Here is a 27676-nt window from a genome sequence, read left to right as displayed (position 1 = left end):
AATAAAGAATTTCTGAAACTCAATGAGAATTTTTTTTAAAAATTTTTATTGCAGGCTGGTACCATGGCGAAAGGATACGAGATGGATCTCAGGGATGGTTTCCGGGGAACTACACCGAAGAAGTTGCCTCACCCCATGTTCGAGCTCGCAATCTCAAACAGCGCTACCGTCTCCTCACATTCACTGCCACATATTTGGAGGCACAGAAAAAGAAATAAAACGCCATCCACAACCTTTACCCCAGCCTCCGCCCCCCTCCCCCGTCCTAATAACAACTGAGAGACCAATTTAGTAAAAAAAAATGAAAAGATATGTGATAAGACTTTTTTGATAATGAAGGAAAGAATGGAAAATCTTTGAATCTTCTAATCATTCAACGTTGTTTGTGTTGTGTATTTTTTTTTAAAAGAGAGAAAAAAGAATATTATATAAAAGTAGAAGAATGGAAATATATTTAATTTGTGTAAATAAAAAACATATACATATTACATTCCTCTTTCGTGACTTTATACAGGCGACGAAAGCCCTTCTTCGTTGATTTTCTGAGGACTTTTCTTTGAGGAGATTTAGCATGATTTTCTGGGGAGTTTTGTAGTCGTGTTCAATAAAGGTTTGAATGGAAACTAATATTATTAATTACGTTTTAATGCTCAATTATTTGAGTTAAAATTACGTATTTGCTTTGAACTCGAAAGAAATCCTTTTTTTAATGTAGATTTAGGAGATTTTTATCTCTCAGACTGATTAATTTTGCATTTAATTGAGTATTTTATCAAGGTTTTAGAGAGTTTTCTTTTTAAATTATTTATTCAAGAATTTATTTTGTGCCAAAAATTAAATTTTTAATTTTTTTTAAGTCTTTTATGGCAAATTAAATCGGATTTTTAATAACTTTTTTCAATTATCAAAAATCTAGTCTATTTTTCAGTCAAAATATATATCTTAAGAGTTTTCGGGATTTTCCTTGTTTTCGAGCACGAGTCTAAAGAGAAAGTTGATTAGTTAATTATAATTGCTCAAATCCCTCAACCTTTATGACCCCAATTTCAACGGGAAATTAATCAGAATCAAATATTAAGCCGATTCTGAGAAAATTGGGTCTATACATGTCTTTTTCAATTATTTTGAGGCTGAGGTTAGAAAACCTTTTACTTTTACTGTACTAATATACTTGCGTGCCTGAGGAAAAAGTGAAGAATCTCCAAAATTTCCTACGAATAAAGAAAAATTTATAAAATTTTTTTCATTTTTTTTTCTACAAAAAAGGTTAAGAAATTAATTTTTAACAATTTCCTCTTTTTTTCGTTTTTGATGTGAATTAAAATTGAATAAGAACTAAATTATTGGGTCGTATTCAACGACCAAGAAATCATTAAAATCTTTGAAATATTAATAAAAATTCTTGGATTTCTTGGTGGCTGAACAACCAAATCAAAAGATTTTTTTTAAATCAGCATTGAAGTTTTCGAAGTTTCAACACTTTAACTAATATTTGATTTTAAAAAAAATCTTGTTCCATGGATATCACGTAGATTTAATTTAGAACATTGGAAATTAATTTAGTTAACCCTCTTTTCTACATAATTTAAATGAGTTTGAAACTAAATAAATAATTTTCTACAAATTAGGATAAATCTTGGATAAATATAAAGTTGGTCATACGGGCGAACACGATATCTAACCGCGTGACCTCCTATAGTTCTTAATTCAATTATTTTAAATTATTTGCAAGTAAAGTGTGCAATGCTGCTGAATTATATCAGCAATAGTCAAAAAAGAGAAACTAATAGGTCAGAATTGAGCTACGTTATAATGTCGATAACTAATAAAGATATAATTAAAAAAGAAATTTTAAAAATTGAAAGAAAGGTATTCAACTTTATATTAAAACTATTAACCCTTTAATTGCCCTGGAAAATCTAAAAAACCTCACTAAAAATAAAGCTGATCTCTTCAAGAATAAAGTCCCCATATTAACCAGGAAGAAGGACATTAAGTACCACTGCCCTCTACTTAAATGCAGAGAAAGGGACCCACGACGGAGTCCCTTTGCTTTAGATGCGACTTCGACTTGATGTGCCGGATTTAATGTCAAAGAGCTTCCGCACAAAGTAAACTTGAATCGTTGTTGTGACGAGTATTACGAGAATTTGAGCCATTGACCACTTCTGCACGTAGCCATTGTTGTCCGAAAGGAGGGCGTAGTCCCGCGCTTCGCGACTCCGCGAGTGCGATTGGTACTGCAGCATGTCATTTATGTTGCGCTCCACATTCTTAATGGTGCTCGTGAAGTTGTGAATGTTGAGCTGGAGCTCCTCAATTTCCTTCGCATACTTATCCCACTCATCGTACTTGATCACAGTGATGTAGATATTGACGAGCTTCCCGGCAAAGCGTGAGAATTGATTGTCCACGCAAATGGAATAGTAACCACCTGTTGAGCTCTGATCTGAATACTCAGACGACGGTTGCCACTGATATGGGTGCACCACCTGCCCATTGGGATGTCGTACAGCAAATCCAGCCATGCCATCACCACCACGAATCACCTACAATGGGACACACAACAAAATAAAATCCTTCCTTTGGAGGGAAAAAGGAAAAAAAAAATTAATCCAACACCTCGTTTTTTTTTACCTGAAAACTGACGTAGAAAGTTGAACCTGGTTGAACATACTGGAAGTAGCAGTCCTCCTTACCAGCATCAATGTGAACCTTGTAGTCCATTGCAACAGCAGGAAGGGATTCGTACCATGGCCTCTGGGTTTCCTGTCCGGACGTATATTGGCTGTTTATTAGGACTAAAAATAGAACTTTTAAAAATACAAAAAAGTGCCACGACATATTCACTCCACTACATAAGGAATGCTTCGCACACGCACAACTATTCAGCTGCCAATCCAACACCACCAAGTGTGGCAAGAAAGAAATCGCTGGAAAATCGATTATTTCAACCACAGCACCATCTACCATGGTTGGGAGGAATATCTTTCATTTGGCGCGAAAATTTTCATCATTTTCCTTATTTTCTTAATTTTCTATTAATTATTTTTCTCAGTTTCTATTTAACCCTTTAAGGTATATTGGGTCATACGCTGACCCAAACGTGAAACATTTTATTTTTTCAATTATTTATGAATGTAATTGTTTTTCCATGTTACAAATGCATCAAATTCACGCATAAGGAGTCAAAGAAGACGTTCTGAGTGAGAAAAGTCCTCTAAAAAAATTCATAGAAGAAAAATCGCGATAAAAGAGCGCATGTTTCAATGTTTTTATGTTTCACGTTGGACGTTAAAGGGTTAGTAGTTTTTCCTAATTTGCACCAATTTTTAAGTTTTTGTTTGATCAAATTCTTGTTTTTTTTTATTTTCTAATATTTTTTTTATCAATTTATAAATTTATTTTATCAATTTTCTCAAATTGTTTGTTATTTGTGTTAATTGGAATAGTTTCACCTAATTTGCAACATTTTTGAATTTTTATTTGATTAACTGTCCTCATTTTCTTAATTTTTATTTTTTTTTGTTTTAATTTCTGAACTTTCAGAAGTTAGCCGTTAAAACTGAACCAATTTTGGAAATCCATTTCAGGCTTAAGGGTGTAAAAAAGGCGACAACAGATTTCATAAAGATCCTTAATCTAAAAACACTAGGGGAGGGCGGGGTTAAAAAAGTCACTTAAGGGTTTAGAAAAAGCTCAAAATATCATATTTCCCAAACACATAAAGCGATATGTATAGCTCATTTCTTTAGGAAATTTACTGCCCTACAACTCTTTCTCAGATCATTTTGTTCTATCTAGCTAGGAAATATGATATTTTAGGCTTTTTCTAAACCCTTAAGTGACTTTATTAGCCCCGCTCTCCCCTAATAAGGGAGAAATAAATTATTGGGCCTAATTCAGCGACCAAGAAACCCTTGAAATCTTTGAATTTTGTACTGAAATTTCAAGCGAATTTCAAGGGTTTCTTGGTCGCTGAATAAGGCCCATTATTAGGTATTATTATAAAGATCCTTGAGAAACCCATTCATGCTGCAGTTGAACGACGTCATAAGCAGATATAAACCAAAGATACCGAAACTAAAAAATGCAGAATAATTGAAATAATTGTTTTGATATTTATATGGGAGATTGAGATTTTTTTAACCTTTTAATGACCTGCGTCATAATCTAATCAAAAGACGTTCCCCTTGTTCCCAATTGAGTTACCTGACAAATATAGGTGAGACGGCTGTGATTTGGCTGTGCCCACTTCTTCCCGCTGGTCGGGTTGAAGTACCTGGCAAAGACAGGTGAGACGGATTATAGTGATATAAAGCGCTCCGGTTCGAAGCGATCAAAATTGTTGCAAGTGCCGGAGCGCTTTCCACGTGGTTTCCAACGCGATTCTCGTGCGAGCAAGAAAAAAACACTGTCCTTTTCTATATAACTTTAATTTCACCCTAAAATCCTAAAATTGGTCCGGTTTTAACGGCAAACTTCTGAAAGAACTGTTCCAATTAACGCAAATAACCAATAATTCGAGTACAATGGATAAAATTATTATTAAAATTATAAAATGATAAAAAATAATCAATAGTGTTTAGAATTATCATGATTTGAAAATTATGAAACTAATGAAATTTTGGAGTAGACTTTTTCATTCTATTTGTAACAGTGTAGCTGAAACATTTTTGCAATTATGTGATGCTAATAGAGTACCGTAAAGTTTTTTTTGCATTGATCATTATTGGCTATATAAAAATCTTGTTACGCAATTTCTTTTTTCTTTAATTAAAAGTTTCAAGTGAAGAATAAAATTAAATTTGTGAGTAAAAGACTATTTGGTAACTTCAGTGTTCAAAGAACAATTCTAGCATTTCGGCAACGTGCATAAGTGAATAGAATCACCAAGAAACTACATCCACGTGGCTCCCACTATCGCAGAAGTCCCCCCTGGAAGAAATTTTGGCCCAATCCAAGCCGGAGGGCACTTTGACTAATAATCCGCATATAATTCCAGGTGTGTGCGCATACTCTGTGAGTAAAGATTGAGGTGATCTTTATTTAATCCATATTGGAATATTTCTCCAGGTGGGTGGACCACGAGAGGTTTATTGGCATAGAAGTTGAGGTGCTATTTTACTAATTTATTGGGAATATTCCCCAGGTAATTGCACAAATAGAATATTTTGTTAGTTATGAGGTTCAATTGTTATGTTTGCATCTACTTCTTCATGTTGGCTTTCAGAAGCATCAACCGTTCAAAATTTTCTGCCGATAATTGCCTTCGTTGTGGTGCGTTTATGAAGCTGGCATATGAAAAGAGGCGCTCTACCGACGCTGAAGAGGCCAAATGCGTCTGGCAATACAGTGCAATTTGAAGCAGCTCACTGTATTTAGTAAGGACCGCCATTATAGGCGTTTTGGGATCTCCTCGGTCTGCCAGGTACTGCAAGGTTTCAAATTTTATTGTGTCCAGCAGATTCCGCCCGTTCGACGCATAGGTGGTGAGTAAAGTCGGCTCTATAAGTAGAAAAACTAATAAAAAAGAGTTATTCATTTATAATTGTATTAATTTTCCTATATTTATAATAAAAATATTTTTTTAGCAGGGTTGTTAAATAAATAAATCTACATACCATTGTCATCAAAATCATAAAAATCGTTCTGTACTTGTTGATCTGATTGATGATCGTCAACACTGCTGGTATGGTCTGGTTGGAGCATCCTTTCCATGCACGGTGTCCAGTTCATTTTGAACTGCGGATGGAGGACGGCGGCCACCACAGTTATGTCTACTTCCTATCTTTTAAATAAAAGAACTGCTGGAAGCGCCCCAACAGATCAGTATGGATATCCATAATGACATCCTTGAAGATGGACTCAGCACTTTGAAACCTTTTTAGCTTGGATGAAATGGTTGCTAAAGTGGGGAGTAGCATCCCGTACAAGTTGGTTTCTGACCCCTGCAAGCTATCCAATCCATCAGCTATTGGCTTCATAAGAGAGGTATAATCTTCAATGTACTTTAGATTAGCCTGTGTGAACCTTTAAGGTTTAAAGCGTCACACAGCTGATTCATCTTGTCCTTGAAGTGGAGTAATCTGACGAAGGCATTGTACAAGGAGCTTCATCGCTTTGCAACTGGTGTAATCAGCGATGACTCCAAGATATCGCGGATGAGCTTGGATGTTTTCAGCCTTCTGGACTTTTTCCACATCCCATTGGACTTCTTGATTACCTAATTAAACCTAATTAAATGTAGTTTCAATTGCAAGTGGAATTGTACAAATTCATCCCTTCTTCTGGTCGGAAGAGACCGCTGCGTCACGAAAGGGAACTGATTTCTCGGGGTTTGCCATCCGCTTGTTTTTCGCACTCAAAAATGATTTTAGAAACCGAATTCTTTTCGAAAATTATTATATTAATTTCCTTGAAAAATACAGAAAAAGACGCTTCTGAGAATTTTCAGGATAGCTTAAGTAACGATCTTGGAAAAAATGGTCCTGGAACGCTTAAAATAGATTTTTTTTACTTGACTGAAAAACAAGTTTTTAGAGCACATTTTCACGCTTTTCCCACAGGTCAGAAATTTTCAAAATTATTGTTCTTTGGTCTCATTCGTGGCCACATTTGTCTAAGCATTCTAAATGATTTTCTTTGGCCTTGGGCACAATCCTTGCGGAATTTCTAGAAGGAAATTCGGTTATTCTCATTTGAAAAATTAAAAAAATAAAAATTTTAAATTTTCTTATGCTTAATTTTTATTTACCTATGCTTTCTGGTAATAAAAGAATTGATTTTTCAACATAATTTGTACATACCTACAAAAAAATTATATTACCAACTGATTTTTTCAAGGAACTTTTTGATTTATTTTTATGTTAGAAAATTAAAAATTCAAGAACATTCTCGGAAAATTTTCAACCCAATTTAAGCTAATTTTTCTCTGAGGTTTCTTTAAAAAATAATTGTAAAATACAATTTTTTTTGAAAATTAATATTAAAAAGAAAAAGATCATTGATCATGAAAATATCTGAAAAATCTTCAGAGAAATACATATTTTTAAAAGAAAAGCGAATTTCCCGCTTTGTGCGCGCGCAATGAAAAGAAAATGGATGTGAACGAAAATGGGGGAAAAGGACGAAAAGGACATGCAAGTTGCGAGGGTGCTTGTGTGGAAAGTCCAGTAGATGGCACTTGTGCGGGAGGAAAACCGTGTTGGAGTACGTAGGTGTGAAAATTTCACAGAAAATCGGTGAAAATAGCGACATGGAGGGTGAGCTCTGTGGCGACAGAATGTGCAAGACAAGGTGAAAGGGTGGTGCGGTGAAAAGTGCAGCAGAAACTTGCGGAAAGCACCTCCGTGGCGTGCGTGGTGGTCCGTCTTGTTCGGGGGGCTTTTCACACACACTTTTCGTGGACGGAGGGTTCTTTTTGGGGAGAGGGCCGTTTTTTTTCTTCTTCTTCTCCGGAGGGCTCCTCTCTTGTCGCGTGTGAGGTGTGTGTGCGTGTGTGTGTGCGGGAACGTGTACTCTGTGCTCATTGTGTGTGTGGGTGGGATTTTGTGGTAGCCACGAAGGAAAAAAAAAGGACACCACACTGCATAGAAGGGGGGCTGCTATTTTGGCGAGACAACGCGGAGGGGGTGGATTTTTTGGTTGCACATTGGCAACCCCCGAAAAAGCTACACGAAGGACTCCCCACCCCCCGCATACAGCATAGTGGGGCTGAAATTGCTCGCAGCTTTTTTGTTGGAATTTCCCTTTCAATGGACTTGTCTGATGCAGATGGGGGGCTGCGAGCGCCCCCGACTGTCTTCTGCTGAGAGGATGTCGTAATGGCAAGAGAGGTGAGTCGCATACACATCCATCCACCCACCCACCACCCACTGTTGCAACTCTTTTGCCCACCCAACACCCCCCAAAAATAGGGGTGGAGGCCCGTGGCAGCAAATTCACACTTTCCTCGAACACGCCCCAAAATTCATGTGGGTGCCACTATTGTGCAAAAGGGATTTTTCTCCGATGGTGCCTCTCCTTGATTGCCATTGGTTTGTGTTATGTGTGGCACCCGTGTTTACGCTTCGATAGAGAAGCATTAATCGGGATGCGCTGAAAAGATGTTATGCTACATGCTGCAGAGAAAAAAAAAATCGAAAGCAGAAAAAAATGTGTTTTTAGGGGTTTGAAAAAGGAGAATTTTGCTGCTTTCATGGCCACAAAATGGGTTTTTAATGTGGAAGTAATCATACTTTTCCCACGCATTTTACTCCATAACACACAACACACCCCCGCCCCTCCCCCCACCCACCTTTTACCAACATACAATCCCTACAATTATGTATGTTTTTCTTTTTAATTCAAAAATTCTTTATCCCTTTTTTTTGGCTTTTTTTATCTTCAATTTATTGAGAAAAATTCAAAGGAATACTTGTGGAATTTCCTTGGGAAATTGCATGAAGAAAATCAATGGGTGTGAGAAAATGTGGAGGAAAATGCATGAAAATCCCCATTTTTCTGGACAAACGTGGAAGAAACGAAGAAGATTCTATGGCAACATACCGGGCGTCTCCACTGTCAACATCAATGTATCATCTTTTCGCGTATAGATGTCGCGGAAAACACATCATGTTGCTATGTATGTACATAAGCAGAAAATTTAGAAAGCTCGCCACATAAATTTTATCTTAAAGAATCCACCGCCCAATGCACTTTCTCTGCAATCTTCTTCAATTTTCTTGATTTCCCTTTGCAAAAATCATCCCATTTTCCAATAAAAGAGAAAATCTACGGCAAATTAAACAAATTAATTTACAAAGCTCCCCCGACAATGATGGGGGAATATTTCATAAAAATTTAATAAATGAATTTCAATTATGGGAAAAGCGTGTGTGGTCGTTAAATGTCACCCTCCCACATTTGTGCGAAAGAACACCCACATTTGCAGTAAAAGCTCACTTTTGCCCTATTCCCCCAGTCAGTGTTGATTCTATATACCCAAGAAAAACTCGAAGGCGTTCTCTTCTTTCAATACTTTTGGCTCCGAGCAAGTCCATCTCTTGCTTTGGAATTTTCGGAGAGTAAAGTAAATTCACATCGTCAGTGATGTGCGTGGTAATTTGATTAATTAGCTGGAATTACTTAAGTGCGCAAGGAAAGGATTTGTGGGAAGTTTTGCAAAGGGAAGAACATATTAAATTGTCTTTTTGGGAAGTCAAATACGGAGTTTGTGACCTTTTGTATTTTATTTATTTTGTGTTTGACACTACATTTTGGAGATTTATATGTCTCCTTCCTCAGGTTTGCCTCTATTAAACATTTCAAAGGTGATTTCAAGACAGAAAAAAAATTATTGAATTATGCGAACAATTCAATAAGGTCATACAAAAAAAAAGAAAAGTAGCAAAGCTCAAAATTGCAGGGAAATGCAGAATTTCTACATAAGCGCAGCATCTCTGTGAAGTGAATGAATTGATTTCCATTCGCTTTTCAATTGAATTCATATCACTTCATTTTCATTCTCTTATAAACTCCACCAGTCGCACAGATAAAATGTCAACAAAATTCCTCATTCTTTGCTGCTTCCTTAAGCAAATATTCACCGGGGAATGGAACGTTTGATGAATTTCCTCCATTTCACCGTCGTCCGCCAAATATTGATCTTCCGGATTCTATGCCGACAAACTTTCAGTTCCTCACAGAAATCTCTCACCAATCTCCACAAACTACCTACATGTATTTTACGAGGTATAGGTAGTTTGGTTACTGATGGGAATAGTCAGAAAAGTATGTACTTTGTAAAGCCCTTTTGCCAGGCGGAAGTGAATGTTCTCTTTCACTGCATTTTCTTCTCACAGCCTCTTTTAGGTTTTCTATTTAGGTTATACAGAGAGATGTTGGTTTGAGATTTTAAAACTCAAATGTTTCTTTTCTTTCTTTCTCTTTTCTTCCAAGACTTTGCCAGGGCGTCTGACAATGATCTAAGCATAAAATATATAATAAGAAAATATAAATATTTTTTTAAAGAGCTTTCTCTGTAATTTGGCAGATTTTTTCCCATATTTTGAAGCTAATTTTGAGATATTTCATATACCTACTATTTAATTTAAATAAAGAAGCTCGTTTTGTCCTGGTTTGAGGAAATAATATTGACTTTCAAGAGAATAGTTTTCAATTTAAATTATTATTTTTGTTCATTAAGCATCAGCACTACAAAGTATGTACCTAACTTTTCAATATTTGCCATTCGCTTGATATTTTGTATTAGCTCAATATTTTATTGACAGTTTCCACTAAAACACTGATTTCTGAAGAAATATTTATTATTATAATATTATCTTTATATTTAAGATTTGATTTCAAGAATTTAAATGGAAGGATGATATGAGTGGTGGCACGACAAACAGAAAAGTGGTTAGATTCTAATGTGATAAGCAACCTTCCTCTACGATTTTCCTACAAGTTTTTCCTACATTTTTATGAACATGTGTAGCGTTGTACATCAATATTAACATAAATGTAGAAAAAACTTGTAGGAAAATCGTTACGTATAGAAAGGTTGAATTTCACATCAGAATCTAGCCACAGATGTAGACATTATCATTAAAACACGACAAAAAAATCTAATTTTAAATTATTGTTGGGTTAACTTTCACATTTCATTACCTTTGAATGAAATATGTAAAATAAATGCTTCAAGGATTGTATGAACTGATTGGCTGCGTGCATGACTTTATGCAATGTGAATGTTATATGTACGTAATTGAACAAGATTTATTTAATACAAATATATTTAGGAATTTTTCCCTAGCTGTAGAAAAAAGCTACTATTAAGGACTGAAATAAAAATCAACATTCAACATATATTTTAAACATTTATAATTTTATTAACTTTTTTTATTTTATTAACTTGCTAGATTTGACCTGTTTTACTATTCATCATCATCATTATTTATTTTTATTTCAATGCTGAAAAGTCCCGAAATGAGGCGGCTCCACAGAACACTTCAATGCACAAAAATAAATCCATAAAGCCCCATTTCGGAGCTTTTCTGCATTGCAATATAACCACTTCGATATAAGACCTATACAAAGCCTCTCGATTTTCACGGTTTTTTTTCCATTTTTTCACTTTTGCAGCTCAGAAGACACTTCAATTTAAAAACTTTCATAGTTTTTTCCGCGAAAACACTGTCAAAACCCCGTGAAAATCGTTGGTAAAAGCTGATGAGGTTTTATATGGATTTTCACGAAAGTCGAGTAGCCTCACACTAATGCATTATATGTGAGCGAACTAGTAATATAGAGAGGCAGTGGCTGTGTTGTTGTGGTTATGGAATTAAAACCAATCATTTGTTATTAAACCTATAATTACTCTCATCCTTCTGTAATTTACCAATCATACTTTATAAATTTTCCCATTAGTTCCTAAAAATGTAATGTCTTTTAACATAAAATTTTTTGATCCTTTTCTCAACTTTTCTTGTATAATTCTTTTATTTTTCACGAGTTTTTCACCTGCAATACAAATTCTCTATATTTATCTGCTAATTTATACGATTTTATCCTATATTACGTCAAAACATAATTGACTAATTAACACAAAATGTAGAGAATGTATTTCACAACTTCTTCTAATGAGTCCTTATCTTTTTCCTTCCTAACCAACCTACCTAAATAAAGTTATCGCCCTTAACAAATTTAAATTCAGAATAAGTTTAACATATTTATTTATACAAATGTTTGAGGAATAAAACTCGTAGAAAAGTCATGTAGAAAAGCTTGCATTTCACATGAGAATCCAACTACCTATGTCCTGTTATATTTTCTATGTTATTTATCTCAAAATGAGCTTATTTTAACTTAAGCTTTTTAACTGTTTTATGCTTACTTTAATTAAACAGAAGATCTTTTATTAAAAATATATGTAGGTACATACTATATTCGAAAAAAGCTCCCATTGAACTAAATTGCCCCACCCTCACCTACTGGAATGATGCTCAAAGGATTTTCCTTTAATTTTTTTTGTTGGTTTCCTGGTTAAAGGAAAAGAAAATACATTTTCATGGAAAATCTCTGTAATTTCTCTTGTGAGAGAGTGGAGAAAGAGGACAAACTCCCGGAGATGTGAGAGAAAATATAAAACAAATACATAATGTTTCGTTTGTATATAATGTAAAAGTTTTACATATTTGTGGCATTATGTACATTATGATAAAATACATTTACAAAATCTCCTGTGAGAAAGAAAATAGTTCGGGGGGGTAAATGAGTGAGTATGCGTGAGTTGAGGGAAAAATCTCTCCTTGGATGCGATATGTACATAGTTATGTATGGCAGTATGTTGTATGCTGAAAGTTGGGAAAAGCTGTGCCAAGTAGAACACATCGTGGCGCGCGAGAGGCTGCGAGAGATGTTGAGCATGATGAGTGAGCGCGTCTGCAGGAAGGAGCAAAAAGCTCCAAACTGGTGGGGGCTTTTCTGAAGGAAAATGATACAACATTTGGGGAAACGAGGTCACACGATTGTGTCTCGACACAACAACGATGCCATTTGGTCAGGAGGGCACTGCACTTTGTGATTTTCATTTGAGTCGAGAGGATCACAATATTCCTTCATCCCGCACAAGTGTTCCATCTCTCTGGCGGCTGCATGCTACTGCAGCTTTTTTGCCTTTCCCCCTCAGAAAAATAATCAAAGAAAATTCCCTCATTAAGCTTTGAAAATTTCGTGTGAAAACAGAAAGGAAAATCTGTGTGAGAGACATTTTCGTGACGGGCGTGAGTGTGGCAAAGTGCAAACATACAATAGCGTCCACCCTCATCGCATATCTTCAAACAGGAGATTTTTTTCATTCCTCAGAGCATCGCGTTTTTCCTTCCTCCCACCCCATTTAGAGGATTTTCCCAGTTATTTGGACTCTTTTTTTCACATCTACATACTTGCCTCGTGCTTTACTGTGTGGACTAGATATTTTACTTTTCATTTCCTGAATTTTCTTTCATTGTCAATTTTCTTTCTCGCCAAGAAAACAGACTCTGTAGTTAGCAAAATATATATAAACGAAGTTCTAAAGGAAAATAAAGTGTTTCACCATATGGATTCAATTTAATTTTCTCATCCCTTTGACATCATACTAGGTCATCATTGCTCAGAATGTTTTTTGTAAAAAAAAATGGAACTTGTTAAAAATATGTGTTCAAAAGTAGGTGAAAAAAATCAATGTTTGTAAATTTATATATACACACAAATATATATAATTCATATAACCGAATACTAGCATAAAAGTGAAGTGGATCTAACAAGTGCTCGTGTGTGTTTGTCATATTTATAAGGACTCTGAGAATTACGAAAAAAAAGGATTTTAAAAGGATATTCGTGTCATCTAAATCGTTTTCTAATTGAAGAAATTTTCAACAAAAAATCAAGAACATCGTTAATCATTGCTGGGAGACTAAAATAAAATTTTTAAAAAAAATTGTGGTTTCAGTAATGTGTTGCAAAGTTCGTCTAAACTTTGTGACTTTTCTATGCGAATATTTAAAGCAAAAGTGACACTATTCAATAAAATAATCTTCATAATAGAATTTTTTAGAAGGAAGAATTTGAAAAAAATTGTGCAGCAAGGAGTAAAACTTATAAAACTCATCTTGTGATAAAGGAAAATTTAAAGAAGAAAGAATTTTATGAGTTCGTGAAATATTTAAATGAATTTTGTGAATTGTTGTTAATCCTTCAAAAATTAAAGAAGAATTTCTCGTGATTAATTCAAAGGAAATTTTGTGAATTTCTTAAACAAATAATTTTGTGAAATAATAAAATATTAAACGAAAAAATCCGTTGATTAGTAAAACATCAAAGGAAGTCGAAAAAAAGTAATAAAACATTAATAAAAAAAGAATTTAATAAATTAGCCAAAACACACAAGAATAGGAAAATGTGTGAGTGAAAATTACTTTCTGGTGCAATATATTTTTCTACACAATCTTTACGATCCCCGTTGAAAGATTTTTTGCAAGAAAGAGAACATCTTAATTAGCAAAAAAAATACCTTTTATTGAGAGAAAATTATCTCAAAGGAGGAATTTGATGAAAAATTGAGCTTTTGGCGACTTTTTTTCGGTGGAAAAGGTGTGTGCGTGTGTGTGTTTAAAGGAGGTCAGGAGAAATGGATAAAATGTGGTCAGCAGCTCTGTGCACATTGGGGGTTGCAAAGCCAATTTGGGGGTGTACCTGTTTAAATTTTCGCCAAGGACTCCCATCGGTAATTGCTACAAATCTCTTGTTTTTATATACAAAACAAAAAAACCTTTATATGCATTGTGATAAACATAATTTTCGGGGGATATGTGTGTGGGGGGGGGGACATAATAAAATTTTTGGTGAGCTTTTCCTTTGGCACAGATCCAGCATCCACACATACATACACGCACAGGGTGTAAAAGAGGGTGCAAATGTCAGAGAGCATGAGAGCAAAAATAAGGGGAAATTTTCATCGTGATTTTCCTCTTTGGGATGGAAAATTCTTCTATGTGGGGGATGCTATATAGAGGATGTTTGGTAGAAAGTGAGAGAGACCGTGAGAGTGAGAGAGAGAAAGAAGAAAAAGAGTGTGTGTGTCAAAAGCAAAAAGGTAGTAAATCGATCCCGAAAGAGATTTGGAACAATGTGCATTGACCTCATTTCTCTCTGCTTGTGCACTCTTTGGTACATTTTAGGGGTGATGAGCATGGGATGTTTGGATGCTGGTGGAGTGCAGAAAGTGGAGCGAATACAGGGTGTGTTCGTTCCCTTGCAGAAAAAAATCCCATCAGCAAGGATACACTTTCACGCATTTTCCCAATCCATACGGTCTCTGTCTGACATTTACTCCTCGTCGTGCCACAATTTTTCCTCCATCCGCAAATCATCTGATTTCCATCCAAAACTGTGCTCTGCTTTTGATTTAAAATACAAAATAAAAAATATTCTAAAATTTTGTATCCTTTTTGTGCCTTTTCATGTGATTAATATGCATCTTCAGGAGGCTCGTGGCGGGAAAAGACCCCTAAAAATTTGGGATAGTTGGCGAAATATCCGAAAAGGTCTCGTTGTTGGCAGTTTCGAAGAATTACTCGTTAGAGGTACGAAAAAAATGAGAATTTAAATTTTTCCCTCAATAAAGAAAATTTCCTTGAGAAAATTAATATATTTTTGATGCATTTTTTGTAGGAAAAGACAAATTGGGCGTTCCCGCCTCGGAACCTGTTCGTGTGGTTCTTGAGTGTGACGGTACACAAGTTGAGGATGGTGAGTACTTCCGGACATTGGCCAACAACACCGTGCTTTTGCTCTTGAGGGAAGGTGAACGCTGGTATCCGACTGGTGTGGATGTTATAAAAGCTGGTAATTACTCATTTTCTTCAATGAAAATTTTTTAACAGTTTAAACTCCTTGAGAAGATTGTCACCCAATAAACGAAATTTGCCAATAATTTGTCAATTATTGAGCTCAATATTGAGGCAATGAAAGCCTACAAGGGCGGTCAATTATTTATCAATTTGTTTTGTATAGACAATAATTACTCAATTGTTATTCATTCTGATTAATAAATAATTGCTCAATTGCTGATCAATTACTAGAAAATGTTTGAGAAGAGATTGAATAAAAATTGAGCATTTATTGAATTTTGAAATTTTTAGAAAAATTTAAGTCTGTGAATTTTGTTTCTAATGGAAATATGCATATCAGAAAATAAAAAGCCAAAAATAACAAACACTAAATGACAAAGAGCTGACAAAAATTGTGTGATTGACCAATGATTGAGCATAAATTATTTCATTGAAATTATTGAAATATGCATTGTTTGATTAATCAAATGGTTGAGTATATTTTAAAGACAATATTTATTAATATAGCTGCCCAGTGCCCAGTAAACACATTTTGCCAATAATTGATCAATTATTGAGCTCAATATTGAGTCAATGTAGGTCCGCAATCAAATCAATCAAATTGATAAACAATAATTATTAAATATTGATTGAGTTATAGTTTACTCAATATTAAACGTATCAATATGATCAATAATAGAGCAATCAGAATTGACCTGAGATTGATCAATAATTGACCGATGACTTATCAATTGATTGGCGGGTTTAATTGTTTTGTCAATTGCGCATATAGCCCAAGTTGTTGCGCGCTGTGAAACCCATTCATAGTGATGATAATGATTTATCAATTATTGATTAATCTGATTGATTCAATCATGATTGAACATTTGTTGGCTCAATCATTTGTTTACTGGGTGATCAATCCATAATCAAAAATTAATTGAGCTAAAATTGATTCAATATTGATAGTGTCGATATTGAATCAATGTAGGTCGCAGAGAACAAATTATTGAGCAATATGGTTTGCCCGGAAATTGATCTTATCATTCGATTGGCTGACTTAATTGATTTCTCAATAATTGCTTAATATTTGATCAATGTGATTGACTCAATACTGATTGAACACTTATTGGCTCAATCGAAATGTTTACTGGGACAGTTTTTCTCTATATTACTGGGAAATATGAGTTTTCCAGCTTTCCCTGAATCCTTTTCAATTTTTAGAAAAATCGTTATTTCTGACTGATTTTTCGCTCTACTCTCCTCTAAATATCAAGAGTTCTTTCAGAGATTTTCTAGCTTTTTTAATGTAAAAAAAAGACTTGTTGAAAAATTATATTTTAGGTATTAGGTATTAGGTATTATTTATTTATCCGCAGAAATAGGGAATTCCCCTCTTTCATAGTCCGCGGTAAGAAAAAAAAGCAAAGAAAAAAAAAAGAAAGCGATTAAAAGTTAATTTTTTCTAATATAATTTTAATTTATTTAAAATAATTTGTTGCTATACAGTACCTACAAAATTTTCATGATTCATTTAACATTTTCCAACAAATTCTCAAAAAATTTTCTTAAACATATTTTCATGCAATCAACAATGAAAATTTAAAAAATGACTGAATTTGGGGATGTGCGTGCGTGCGTGTAGCGATATCTGCTATACCAAAGATCGTCTGTGAGACGATTCATGCGCTTGAGCTGCATGATGAGACACCGTCTTGGAAGATTATGGACAACAAAGGACGTGTTACGGTTGTATTGCATTGGGATCAACGGCAAGGCGGTGGCGGCGGTGCCAGCAGCAATGGGTTGTCCAGTGATAAATTTTCGCCATCGAAGAAGGGTCTCTCGGCACAGAATTCACTCGATAAATCATCACCGGGTCCGCAGCAGCGCTATCCGAGCCCACAGATCACTGTAATAAATCACGACGACCCCCAGACGGGTATCTATCACCCAGGCGGTAGACGACTTTCTAAGCAGGGAGGCTCCTTTGACGGTGTCGTGCACGTGCACACGCCCGAGTGTGCCCATCACGCGCACACCCCGAGCCGCGCGGGGAGCCCAAGTGCGGCCGAGTGTGATTTCCACTGTTGCGCCCTGCACGAGGAGGGCCGAAAGATTGCCGTGCACAAGAGTGTAGCCACATCACCCATCCAGGACGGTAGCGGTAGCCCACAGCCACCGCCGAGCTCAATGACGGACCCCAGTGGGAGGCGAACGTCCGCCAGCAAGGGGCACGTCCGTTTCCTCGATATAGCCCCCGAGCGCGACAGCTCGGAGAGCGAAACGGAAAATACAGTGATGGAGGATGAGGCAATAACGTCGGAAAAGTTCCTTCTACTGATCGATCAGCTGTCCGTGGATCAGAAGCGACATCTCAGCATTAAGGATATTGGCATCATCCTCGAGCGTCTCAGCTCCAAAATTCTCGACGTTGAACGTCTCGACCGGGAGAGTGAGAGCGATGATTGCTACAATTGGACCATTAAGGCCACAATTCGGGGTGATGCTTTACGTGAATTAGGTGTTATCTACAATGGGAATTACTATGCAATCTCAGAGCATCCTGGCTACAAGGAGGAGAATGAGAATGAGAATGGTGAGGAAGAGGATGAAGATAGATTATAGGAGGACGATTACGAAGACGAGAGTGAAAATTCCCAAGTGCTTCGCGTGTGAAATAACATCACAAAAGTTAATCCAAAACGATTTAATATAACATAAAATATTAATCGTTCAAGTGCACGAAGCCTCTCGTCTTCACAGTTTTTTCTTTTAAAATACTTTTTTTTTAAATTATTTTTTCCCATTTTATAAAATAAGAAATATAAAAAATGAGAAAACTAAAAACACATTTAGATAAAACAACAACAAAAACAGATGAAAAAAGTAAATAAATTGAGAAAATGAGAAAATTTCTAAATGCATACATATATTAATAAAAGTTGTGATTAGTGAATGAAAACGATTCAATATAAAAGAAAAATACACCTAAAATAAAAACACGTTTTAGCGGTGGAAATGTGTTAAAAGTATCGTGAACACTTATTTTCTGCTGTTTATATATAAAATGAAAGAAAATACATTTTAGATGAGAAAAAATGAAACAACAAATTAACAATTGTAAAAAAAAACTATTAATATAAAAATATGCGTGTTAGCTCCGAAAGTTCTTAAAAAAACCCACCCTAGGGACTAACGGTATTAAAAAAAAAATACTAAATGTACTACACAGATTTGTCATCCCTTCCTTTCTCACCGTTAATACATACTTTCAACCCCTATTGTGGAATGAAAAAAAAAGGTAATGAAAAATTCATATTTTATGCTTTTTTCAATTAATTTTCTTTATTGAATTTTTCAAGTTTGATAATTCTGAAAAAATCAGTGAGAATGGTCCGAAAGCCATTCTAAGAGATTGTTTTATTCTTTGCTATTTAACCTTCAAGAAAAATACATTTTATTTATTAAATATTTGGGGTACATTCTGATAAAAATATCTTCTTTTCTTTTCTAACAACTTAAAAGTTATTGTAAGTTTTTGACAGATGCAGTTTTTAAATCGTTCTGTTATCGTTCTATATAAAAAAAACAAAGAATTATTTTTTTCCAGAAAACAGTCAGAAGGATTTTAAAAGAGCCCTGGAAAACTAATTTTTCATTAAAAAGACGATTCAAGAAAGAAAAGAACTGTCAAAATCTTAAAAGTTTTTTTCAAGAATACCAAAAATCTTATAACTGACGAATTGGAAGGAAAGAAAAGAAAAGATTTGTATCAGAATTTACCCAATTACTTAATTATTCGCCTTTTACAAACATATACAACCCTTAAAAAGTTAGAACATTTTTTTTTTACGTTGAATATTGAGATGGGAAAAAACCCAAACTCGCCGGTAGCGTCGCGTAGAAGAATTTGTGTCTAGCTAAACACGAATTTTCCCAAGCTTTCGGCAGGATTCAGCCTGCCTTCCTCAGGGGGTCTGAAGAGGATTTATTGAGCATAAGAAAACATAATTCACAAAACAAAGAGAAAAATATTGACTACAAGAAACTTACAAATTACGTTAAATACAAGCTAAACTCCGTCAATAAAATTTACATCTGGAGGAGCCGAGGGGCATGGGAGCTCTGTAGGAATGAAAATTAATTAAAATAAAGAAGAAAATTATAAGAAAATTGAGAAAAATTACAGAGTCTCCGCGTTTCCCGTGTCAACTTGGGAACAAAACAAAGAAACTAATTTAACAAAAACGGTAGAACTATTAACGGACATGCAATTTTTGAAAAAATTGAGTAACCCCTCATTCGAACTGGAAGTTCGAAAAAACATTTCCTTCATGTCTGAGTGAGACCAGCATATATGGCAGATATCCCGTCGCAGTCACTTCGGTTGTTGACATTATGTTTCCCTCTTTTTATGTGCAGTGCTTCTAAGATCATTCTCTTTGCATAGTTGTTGTGGGAGTCCAGAATTTTGGTGTCACCGAAACGGAAGACATGTCCCGTCTCAGCTGAGTGTGCACAGAGCGCCGACACTCGGTGGGAGATGGGGGGCCTGCAGGATCTTTCATGTTGGGCAACATGAATCCTGCCGAAAGCTTGGGAAAATTCGTGTTTAGCTAGACACAAATTCTTCTACGCGACGCTACCGGCGAGTTTGGGTTTTTTCCCATCTCAATATTCAACGTTGATCCCACGTCGCTTAAAAATCAATTTTTTTTTTAATTTATATTCTTATTTTCTTTCAAGAAAAGAAGTTAAATTAAACATAAAAAGTTCAATAAAACCCTTCTTTTCTTAAGCTTTCCTTTAACTTATTTAATCCTCCCGCAAAAATATTTAAAAAATACAGAGAAATATAGAATTAAACGAATTAATGATCCTAATAAAATGTCTTCGAAAAAAAGACGACAATCATATGGGGATAAGTTTATTGGGCAAAATTGATAAAATTTCTATTCAAATTTTGATTAAAGAAAATTAGATTTATTTTCTAAATTCCGTCCCCCTCCTAATTTTCTTTCTTCCACGCATCTTTTCATCCCTTTTCTCATCTCTCTTTGCATTGAAATCTGTCATTATATAAAAGAATATTGTAAAATACACTGCCAGGAATTGAGAGTAAAATTGTTATAACAGCGTCATTACTAACATCCATTATTCCTTTTATTCCTTTATTTTTTACATTTTTCCTATAAAGGAAACCCTTTTTTTAAGTACTAGTCGAACGTTCAATGACTTTTGGTTTGAATTTTGCTTCGTAAGAATTTTTTTTATTGAGAATTTACGTTAAAGGGGCAAACAACTGATGAATATGGAATACTTCTAATATATTCATTTTCAGTACTACTTTTTATACAAATTCTCGAAGGGTTCAACACCTTGTTCAGGTCTGTTATGCAGATGGGTAGAAAGTCCTTTTGAAACTTAGAGGAATGTTCTAACGAAATTATTCAAAATACCTGATGAATAAGGAAGAGAATCTTCGAAATATTATATAAGAAGTTCTACTAATCCAGAATAAAAATCAGAATTAAGCTATTAATTCAATTCTTTGCCCCAAAACTTGGTTAAAAAAATTATCGATTAATTATGAAATTGATTAAATAATCAGATCCAAAAACAGCTAGAAAATTAACACAAGCTATACTCATCCTCTTGAACACAAGCACCCCTAATAAAAAAACAAATAAAAAAGAAATGCAAATGTGTAACTGAAATGCCAAATATAATGAAAATGATAATAAATTAACAAGAAAACATGTTGCCAAATATTAATTTAAACTGTGAAATAATAACTACACACTGGACAGGATAAAACGAAAAATGAGAGAATTGAATTTTCGACCAAAAAATTATCCCAAACAATGAGGGATCGAAAAGAAGACTTACGGAGATTTCCCTACACAACGAACACTGTCTTTTTTACCTCAAACATTTTGAATGTTTTTTTGAAACATATTTTATGTTATTTTGCTCTAAATTTAATTAGACAACCTGTGGAAAATCTTTTTCTTTCGAAATAGAGCAAATCTGTTTAAAGAGAAAATGTTTAAAAAGGAGGTTATTCATTTTGATGTTATTCATAACATCAATTAAAGATTTAAAATAGATACAAATAAATGTTTTAGAAGATCACAAAACACTTAAAATGCACCCAAGAAAAGGTTGATTTCTGGAAAACTAAATAAATTTTGGGTTAATTAATTTAGTTAATTAATTTAAATTAATATTCCTGGATAAGATTCCAAATCTGACCGAGTATAATTTTTTATCTCCTATATTTTAGATTCTCAGTCAATCATAGAAGAACGGGATTTTGCAAAAAGAAAAGATTTCTGTAATGGATCGGCATGATATCAACACAGAAATTTCCTAAATTATACGCGATAAATTATACTTCAAATCCGATTTGTCATTTTTGCCGCCAAAATATTCCTTTTTCCCCACATTCTCTATTTTCACCACTCAAATTCACCACTTCGAGTGCGCGCCAAATTCAAATATAATTTTATTTCATAAGTTTTCTGAACACATGTTAAAAGACCTTTCAGGACATCCTTTATAGGTCAAAAGAGATTTTTCCGAAAGTTGAATATTTTGAGAATGGCAAGTGTGAAAAATATCCTTTTGACACTTGAGATAAATTGAAAATTTATAAGGAGATAAAAGGCGAGAAGTAGTGGATTAAATCCTTCAACGATGGTATGACGGTGCCAAAATGAATAAAGTCCTTTCTTAATGAGAATCTTTTTTACTCTGTTTTAATTTTCTCTTTATAAATTTATTTTTATTCTGAAAAAAAAATTATATTTTAAAAGCCAAGATATTTTTAATAAATAAATCATAAAAAAGACACCGTTCGCTGTGAAGGTAATCCCGTGTATCCCAAAATCTCTCTGTATGAAATATAAAATTTATTTTATATATGGTATATTAGGATTCATAATCCGAATCGACGTTTAAATGACTATACAACAAAAAAATATACTTAATCATAAAGAAAGAAATGATAAGTATTTATAAGCGTAGTGTATTGATTTGAACAAGAATCACAGCTAAAAGAAAGAAATGGAGAAGATCCTTTAAGAACAGAGAGGAAAAATCATGGCATATTCAGCAGAGTCTGCGCAAGGAAACAAATTAGCGAATAAATGAATGCAGACATATTGAAAAATTGCACAATTAGGATTTTAATTGTTTTTACAAACTCTAAAAGGAGATAAAGGAAATTGTGGTGAAAAAAAAGTTAAAAATTGTTAGAAAATGCAAACATAACAAAATATTAATAGAAAAAAAACAACTATAATAATTTTGTTAAATAAATATCATTGTATGTGAATTTTTTGTTTTAGCAACAAGAAAAAATAATTGGGAGGAGAAGGAAAAATAATTTGCAAATAGAGTGATGATGCTAATGTAACTTTATTGATGAAATTCACTTCATTTTTAGAAGTTTTGGACAAACATGCAAAGAAAATCTAGATGCATTAACAATTTGTAATTTTATGGTAAGATGAAGATTAAGCACATAGTCGATGAGAATGTTCAGTGCAAGTTGGTCACCTCAAAAGGTAGAAAATTAAATATTATATTAGAAATGAAAGACGGTTGAAATGAAAATTGTTTCATTGAAGAAAGGAAAAGAAAAAAATAAAGAGAAAACATTGTCGATTTCTCTCAATTTATTGACTAATTTAGAAATTATATTTTTTCAACTTTTGGTAATAAATGCAAGAAGCAAACAACTTTGGATATAAGTGAATTATTATTAATTAGAAACACAAAAAAGGGATAAAATGAATTTGAGGGACATTACGTGTAGTAGAAGAGAAAAAAATTAAGAAATGTATTGATATTAAAAAATTTGTCAATGTGATGTGCTAATGGTAAGATACATAATGTGTGTTATTGAAGAGATTTTTCCTTCATTTTCCCATAAAAAAATTTTTTTTTGTGAATCTTTATTTTTAACTACAAAAAAATAAATAATTTTTACTCATTTTACTACCCTTTAATTGATTTTTTTACATAATTTTTTAAAGAAAAAACATTTTTTAATTAGGTTTTTCTTAGTTAGAAGATAAAATATTTTTTTGTGAAGAATTCAAAGAAATTTCCTAAGAATCCCACTTTATTCTGGCAAGAAGTTTTTAGAAGGAATTGAAAGAACCTCTTAAGGAATCCTCAAAGTTCACGCACTGTTTTTGCTTTGTCCACAGAATTCATTTTTACTCTTGATTCTAATTGGAAAAATTTTCCCCACGTTAGTTTGATGTTAGATTAATGATAAACTGCAAGCAGACCGTTTAGAAATCTCACTTAGAACTGTTTGGTAAATATAAATCTTCTCACATTTACAAGGAGTTCTTGAGATTCTCTCCATTTTAATTCTGAGTAGGATTTTACTTAATTTTTGTGTGGTATTCTTTGACCAAGAAATTCTTACTTAAAATTTTATAGAATACACAATAGTGCGTATATTTTGAGACACTAGAACGCGAGGAAAAGTTTTAGGTAATTAAAATTTAATTTGCATATTAGAATAAACTCTGAACCTCAGAAAACATTTCTGGGAAATGTTTTTTCTTGCCTAATTTTTATTAAAAATATTTTACTTCAAAGTAAAAGAACGTTATGCAAAATAGAGAAAGTCTCTAATTAAAAATTCTATTAGTCGTGTGATTTTCTTGAGACGAGTTATGTTTAGAAATTAAATTTCAACTTCGGTTTAAAGAAAAGAAAATTCTTCAGTAAATTTTCAAAAAATTCTTAGGAATTTCTAGAGTTTCCCATTGATTTCAAAGAATAAGTAAAATTGACGCAATTTTAGAGACTAAATATTGTGCATAACGTCCTTTTTTTTCCAACAACAAAGTTCCTTCCTTTCTGTTGTTTGTGCCAAATTTTCATTTTCAAAACTTTAATGAAAAAAAAATGAAAACGAATATAGGAGAACATATAAATTTGTAAAATTCATGATTGTATAAAACTACATGTACGTAGGTGGTCGTATAGGAAGATAAATAGGAAACTAAAAGAACAAAACCATTCTATTGATTTAGAAAAAGAAACCATTGAATGATCTAAAGAAAAGGTCCATAAAAACCATGTTTCAGAGAAAATAAAACTTAAAAAAAGAAAATAAATAAAAAGTGAAAAAAATAATTTTCGTAATAGTCAATCAAATGAAAACGGAAGCCATTAATCTTGAAGGTAATGAAATGAAAATTGAAAAACTAAAAGAAAATCCATTGTAATAAAAACGGATGAAAAAATAGAAAATAAAACAATAGATTACGAATGACAAAGACATTGTAGTATTTTAGATGAAAGAAAAATAAAATTGGGGGAAATAAAACATAAGAAATGATTGAGATTAGACAAAGAATATTAATTACCATGTAATATTTGTCATAATGCACAAAAAAAACTTAATAATATTAGTAAGAAATGAGAAATGAAAACACCTCCACGGATGATATGTAACATAGGTGTTTACACATGAAAATAAATTTAAAAAAAATGAAAATTTTAGGTGATATTATTTAACTAAATTCTTTTTTGGCTCAAGAAAAACCTCAATTGGGACAATGAAAATGTGAAAACGTTAAAAATCACGTACATAATCTTTTTTTTTAAGGAAAGAATAAGAAGTTGAACAATTTGAATGGACGTTGAAAGAAAAGAAAAAAAACCATTAATATAAAATTCTTTATTTTCTCTAATTTGAATTTTTCCGTTATATTTTCCTTTAAGAAATTTGAAAAAAAAAACAAAGCAAAGTAAACATAAAAAATAAACAACAAAATAGACAACCTAAAACAAAATTATTTGTGTGAAAAGTAATAGAGAAAAAATATCACAGAATATTTAAAAAGAAAAAAAAAACAGAGTAAATAGAATATTATTTGTATAATCGGTAAAACAAGAAGTTAAAAGATGAAGATAACCTGACACTGCCCTTATTCCCTAAAGAATGACAAGTATTATGGTTAAATTAGCTAAAAAGAAAAAAACTCACACGTCACGTATTCGTAAATGATAAAAGTATATAGAAAGAGAAAAAATTAGTCATCACATAATATACACGAGGAAAATGAAAAAAATAGAAAAATTAAAAATTAAACTATAAGAACTGGATTCAATACAATATTTTTGTGAATTAAAATGAAAATAGCAACAGGAATCGAATCGACGTACGTAATCGATTAATTTATATATATATAGGTTGAATGATGACAACTATCGTTAATTTAAAAAAAGAACTAAAAAAGTGAGAAAAAAATGAAAGAATAGTTGGCGTCAAACCACATAGAAATTTAATGAAAGAAAGAAAGATAAATATTTAAATCCAAATTAATAAGATAAAACGTATATTTATTTAATAAATATATATATAAAGAATTACTAAACGGGTTAATATAATATATAAATTCAAACATAAAAAAATGGTAAAACATTCGAAAAATTAATTATATGCAAATTACATAAATTAATTAAAAAAGAGAAAAAAAGAAAAGAAATGATGAGAGGAAAATGGAAACTAACGTTTTGTATAGAATATTTCTGTTAAACTATGTATAAATTACTTACAAATAAATAAATTTAATCGCTTAAGGAGTATGTGATTTACCACAAAATAGGTAAATATCTTTTATCTGCAAAATTAAAGAAAAACAGAAAAGGATCAAACCATGGCATTTGTTGGGGAATCAGGTAAAAGTTTGGCTGAATTTTTTTTAAAAAAATCTTTAAAGTTTTCAATCTCGTTTTTGACTTTAGGTATACCCATGAAGAGGATGCCTCTCATCATCGATTACATTGGGCATTTCCCCATTTGAGGGAAATTTTGATTAGATTTATACTTAGATTAGATTATTTATTTATTCATTTGCGATTGAAAATTATTTTATTTAACATCCATGTTCTGTCCTTTTCAACCGGAGAATATGAGGAAGATACTTGTGCTGCATATTCTCCGGTTGAAAAGAACATTCCTATTTAATCAATGAAACAGCATAACCTTAAATAATTTCATGGGCAATATCCAAGCTTTCCCATGCTTCGTTAATAGCTATTTTGAGCTTATTAATAGTTTTGTATGGCTTTCCATAGGCATAAACCTTTCAGGCTACAACACCCCAAGCATTTTCATTGGAATTGAAGTCTAGCTGGAACATGATGGCCATTTACTGGTTTGAAAATCTTCCTCTTTCAAAATATTCATTGTGAATTTTGAAGAATGGATTGAAGCATTGTCTTGAAGCTTCTTGAAGCATGATTGCTAAAGGATCTTGGTGGTTATCGGCAAATGAAATTAATACAGTTTCCTGATGTTCCACCTATTGTCGAGAATTCATTTTTGTGGAAATGAAACTTTTCAGTGACTCTCATTGTAGTATGGAAATCCAACCCAAACCATTACTGAGCCGCCCCCAAAGTTACGGCTTTTTTGGACATTATTTTCATTTCTCTTGCTCAGAATGTTACAAAAATAACGTAACCCTCCGGTCCATCAAAGATTCCTTTTTCTCATCTGAGAATTTTTTGTTTTTCCCTTCTTTTCACTCTTTTTGTGGCTCTATGATGACCATGAAAATGTAAACTGTAAAGTGTAAACAAATGGTCACAGACTGACTTCTTCTTCTTCTTCCCATAGACTGACAGCATTTTTGAAGACAAAATAATAATTACCTAAACAACCACCGAGCGCTAGTTGTTCATGGCGGCTTCAAATAAAGCAGTTTTTTAGTGAAAATTAAATATTATTTTAAAATATTTCTCGTGAAACTCTGTTGTTAATATATTTAACATAAATAAATCTTATATTTTTAAGAATTTATTCATGCAAGAATGAACCCAATCCGTTCAGGATTTAGGGTAAGGTGCCTTGTGAGAGGATTACCTCGTAGTCTACTTATTGTAATAATTAACAATTAGTAGAGGCAAAATTAATTCTTGGAGGATTTTGCTGGCCACCGTTATCAATTCACCTTTTTTTAAAATCATCAAAGAATAAAATTTATTAAACATGATAATTTCTACAAAGAAATTCAATTAACTGAGGTTTGTTTTTGTAGAAAGAAAACTTAGGAAACATTTTTTCTTTGAAAGAAAATTAAGATCAAGTTTTGAGGTCCGAAATCTCCATCTTCCAGGGTTAAACAAAGAAAAATTCTTTGTGTTCCTAATAAATATTTAAATGAAGAACATGTTTTAAGGAATTGTTCTGAATGAAAAAATCTAAGGGTCTCTTCTTTTGATCAGAAAAATCCGCTTTTTATCAGAAGAATATTCCAACTAAAACTTCCTTTTGT

The 27676-nt window shown here is 33.0% G+C and overlaps 3 protein-coding genes and 1 long non-coding RNA gene across 9 annotated transcripts in view; 3 read left to right on the top strand and 1 right to left on the bottom strand.

Annotated features, from left to right (window-relative positions):
* LOC129791767 (uncharacterized) overlaps window positions 1-488 on the top strand; it is a 49277-nt gene extending 48789 nt beyond the window's left edge. For all 4 annotated transcript variants that reach the window (XM_055830154.1, XM_055830152.1, XM_055830153.1 and 1 more), the window contains one exon: window positions 55-488. In XM_055830154.1, coding sequence (XP_055686129.1) covers window positions 55-218 — 164 coding nt within the window. In that variant the 3' untranslated portion in view covers window positions 219-488. The remainder of the gene's footprint in view (window positions 1-54) is intronic.
* On the bottom strand, window positions 430-2927 carry LOC129791768 (transmembrane emp24 domain-containing protein 6). Of its 2 annotated transcripts, XR_008750743.1 has the most exons (3): window positions 2638-2927; window positions 1164-2549; window positions 430-1024 (listed from the first exon to the last, which is right to left on the bottom strand). XR_008750743.1 is itself a non-coding variant. In XM_055830156.1 (2 exons), the coding sequence occupies exons 1-2, from the start codon at window positions 2842-2844 to the stop codon at window positions 2055-2057; spliced, it is 702 nt and encodes a 233-aa protein (XP_055686131.1). In that variant the 5' UTR covers window positions 2845-2918; the 3' UTR covers window positions 430-2054. The 2 variants fall into 2 exon arrangements, 1 of the variants encoding a protein (XP_055686131.1); XM_055830156.1 differs by having other exon boundaries at window positions 430-2549; window positions 2638-2918.
* A 1750-nt stretch (window positions 2928-4677) lies between these two features.
* On the top strand, window positions 4678-5647 carry LOC129791766 (uncharacterized). Its single transcript, XR_008750742.1, has 3 exons — window positions 4678-5005; window positions 5077-5152; window positions 5234-5647. It is a non-coding gene; the product is annotated as an uncharacterized LOC129791766 (long non-coding RNA).
* A 1443-nt stretch (window positions 5648-7090) lies between these two features.
* LOC129791765 (uncharacterized) lies at window positions 7091-18342 on the top strand. 2 transcript variants are annotated; one of them, XM_055830151.1, is made up of 4 exons: window positions 7091-7838; window positions 15011-15110; window positions 15199-15372; window positions 17002-18342. In XM_055830151.1, exons 1-4 carry the CDS (start codon window positions 7827-7829, stop codon window positions 17982-17984), a joined length of 1269 nt encoding a protein of 422 aa, XP_055686126.1. In that variant the 5' UTR covers window positions 7091-7826; the 3' UTR covers window positions 17985-18342. The 2 variants fall into 2 exon arrangements, with proteins under 2 accessions (XP_055686126.1, XP_055686125.1); XM_055830150.1 differs by lacking the exon at window positions 7091-7838 and adding an exon at window positions 13996-14251.
* The last annotated feature ends 9334 nt before the right edge of the window (window positions 18343-27676 follow it).

This window comes from Lutzomyia longipalpis, chromosome 3 (assembly GCF_024334085.1).
Source record: "Lutzomyia longipalpis isolate SR_M1_2022 chromosome 3, ASM2433408v1".
Lineage (NCBI taxonomy): Eukaryota > Metazoa > Arthropoda > Insecta > Diptera > Psychodidae > Lutzomyia > Lutzomyia longipalpis.
The sequence above is the reverse complement of the archived record's forward strand: the minus strand, read 5'-3'. Positions and strand labels throughout refer to the sequence as shown.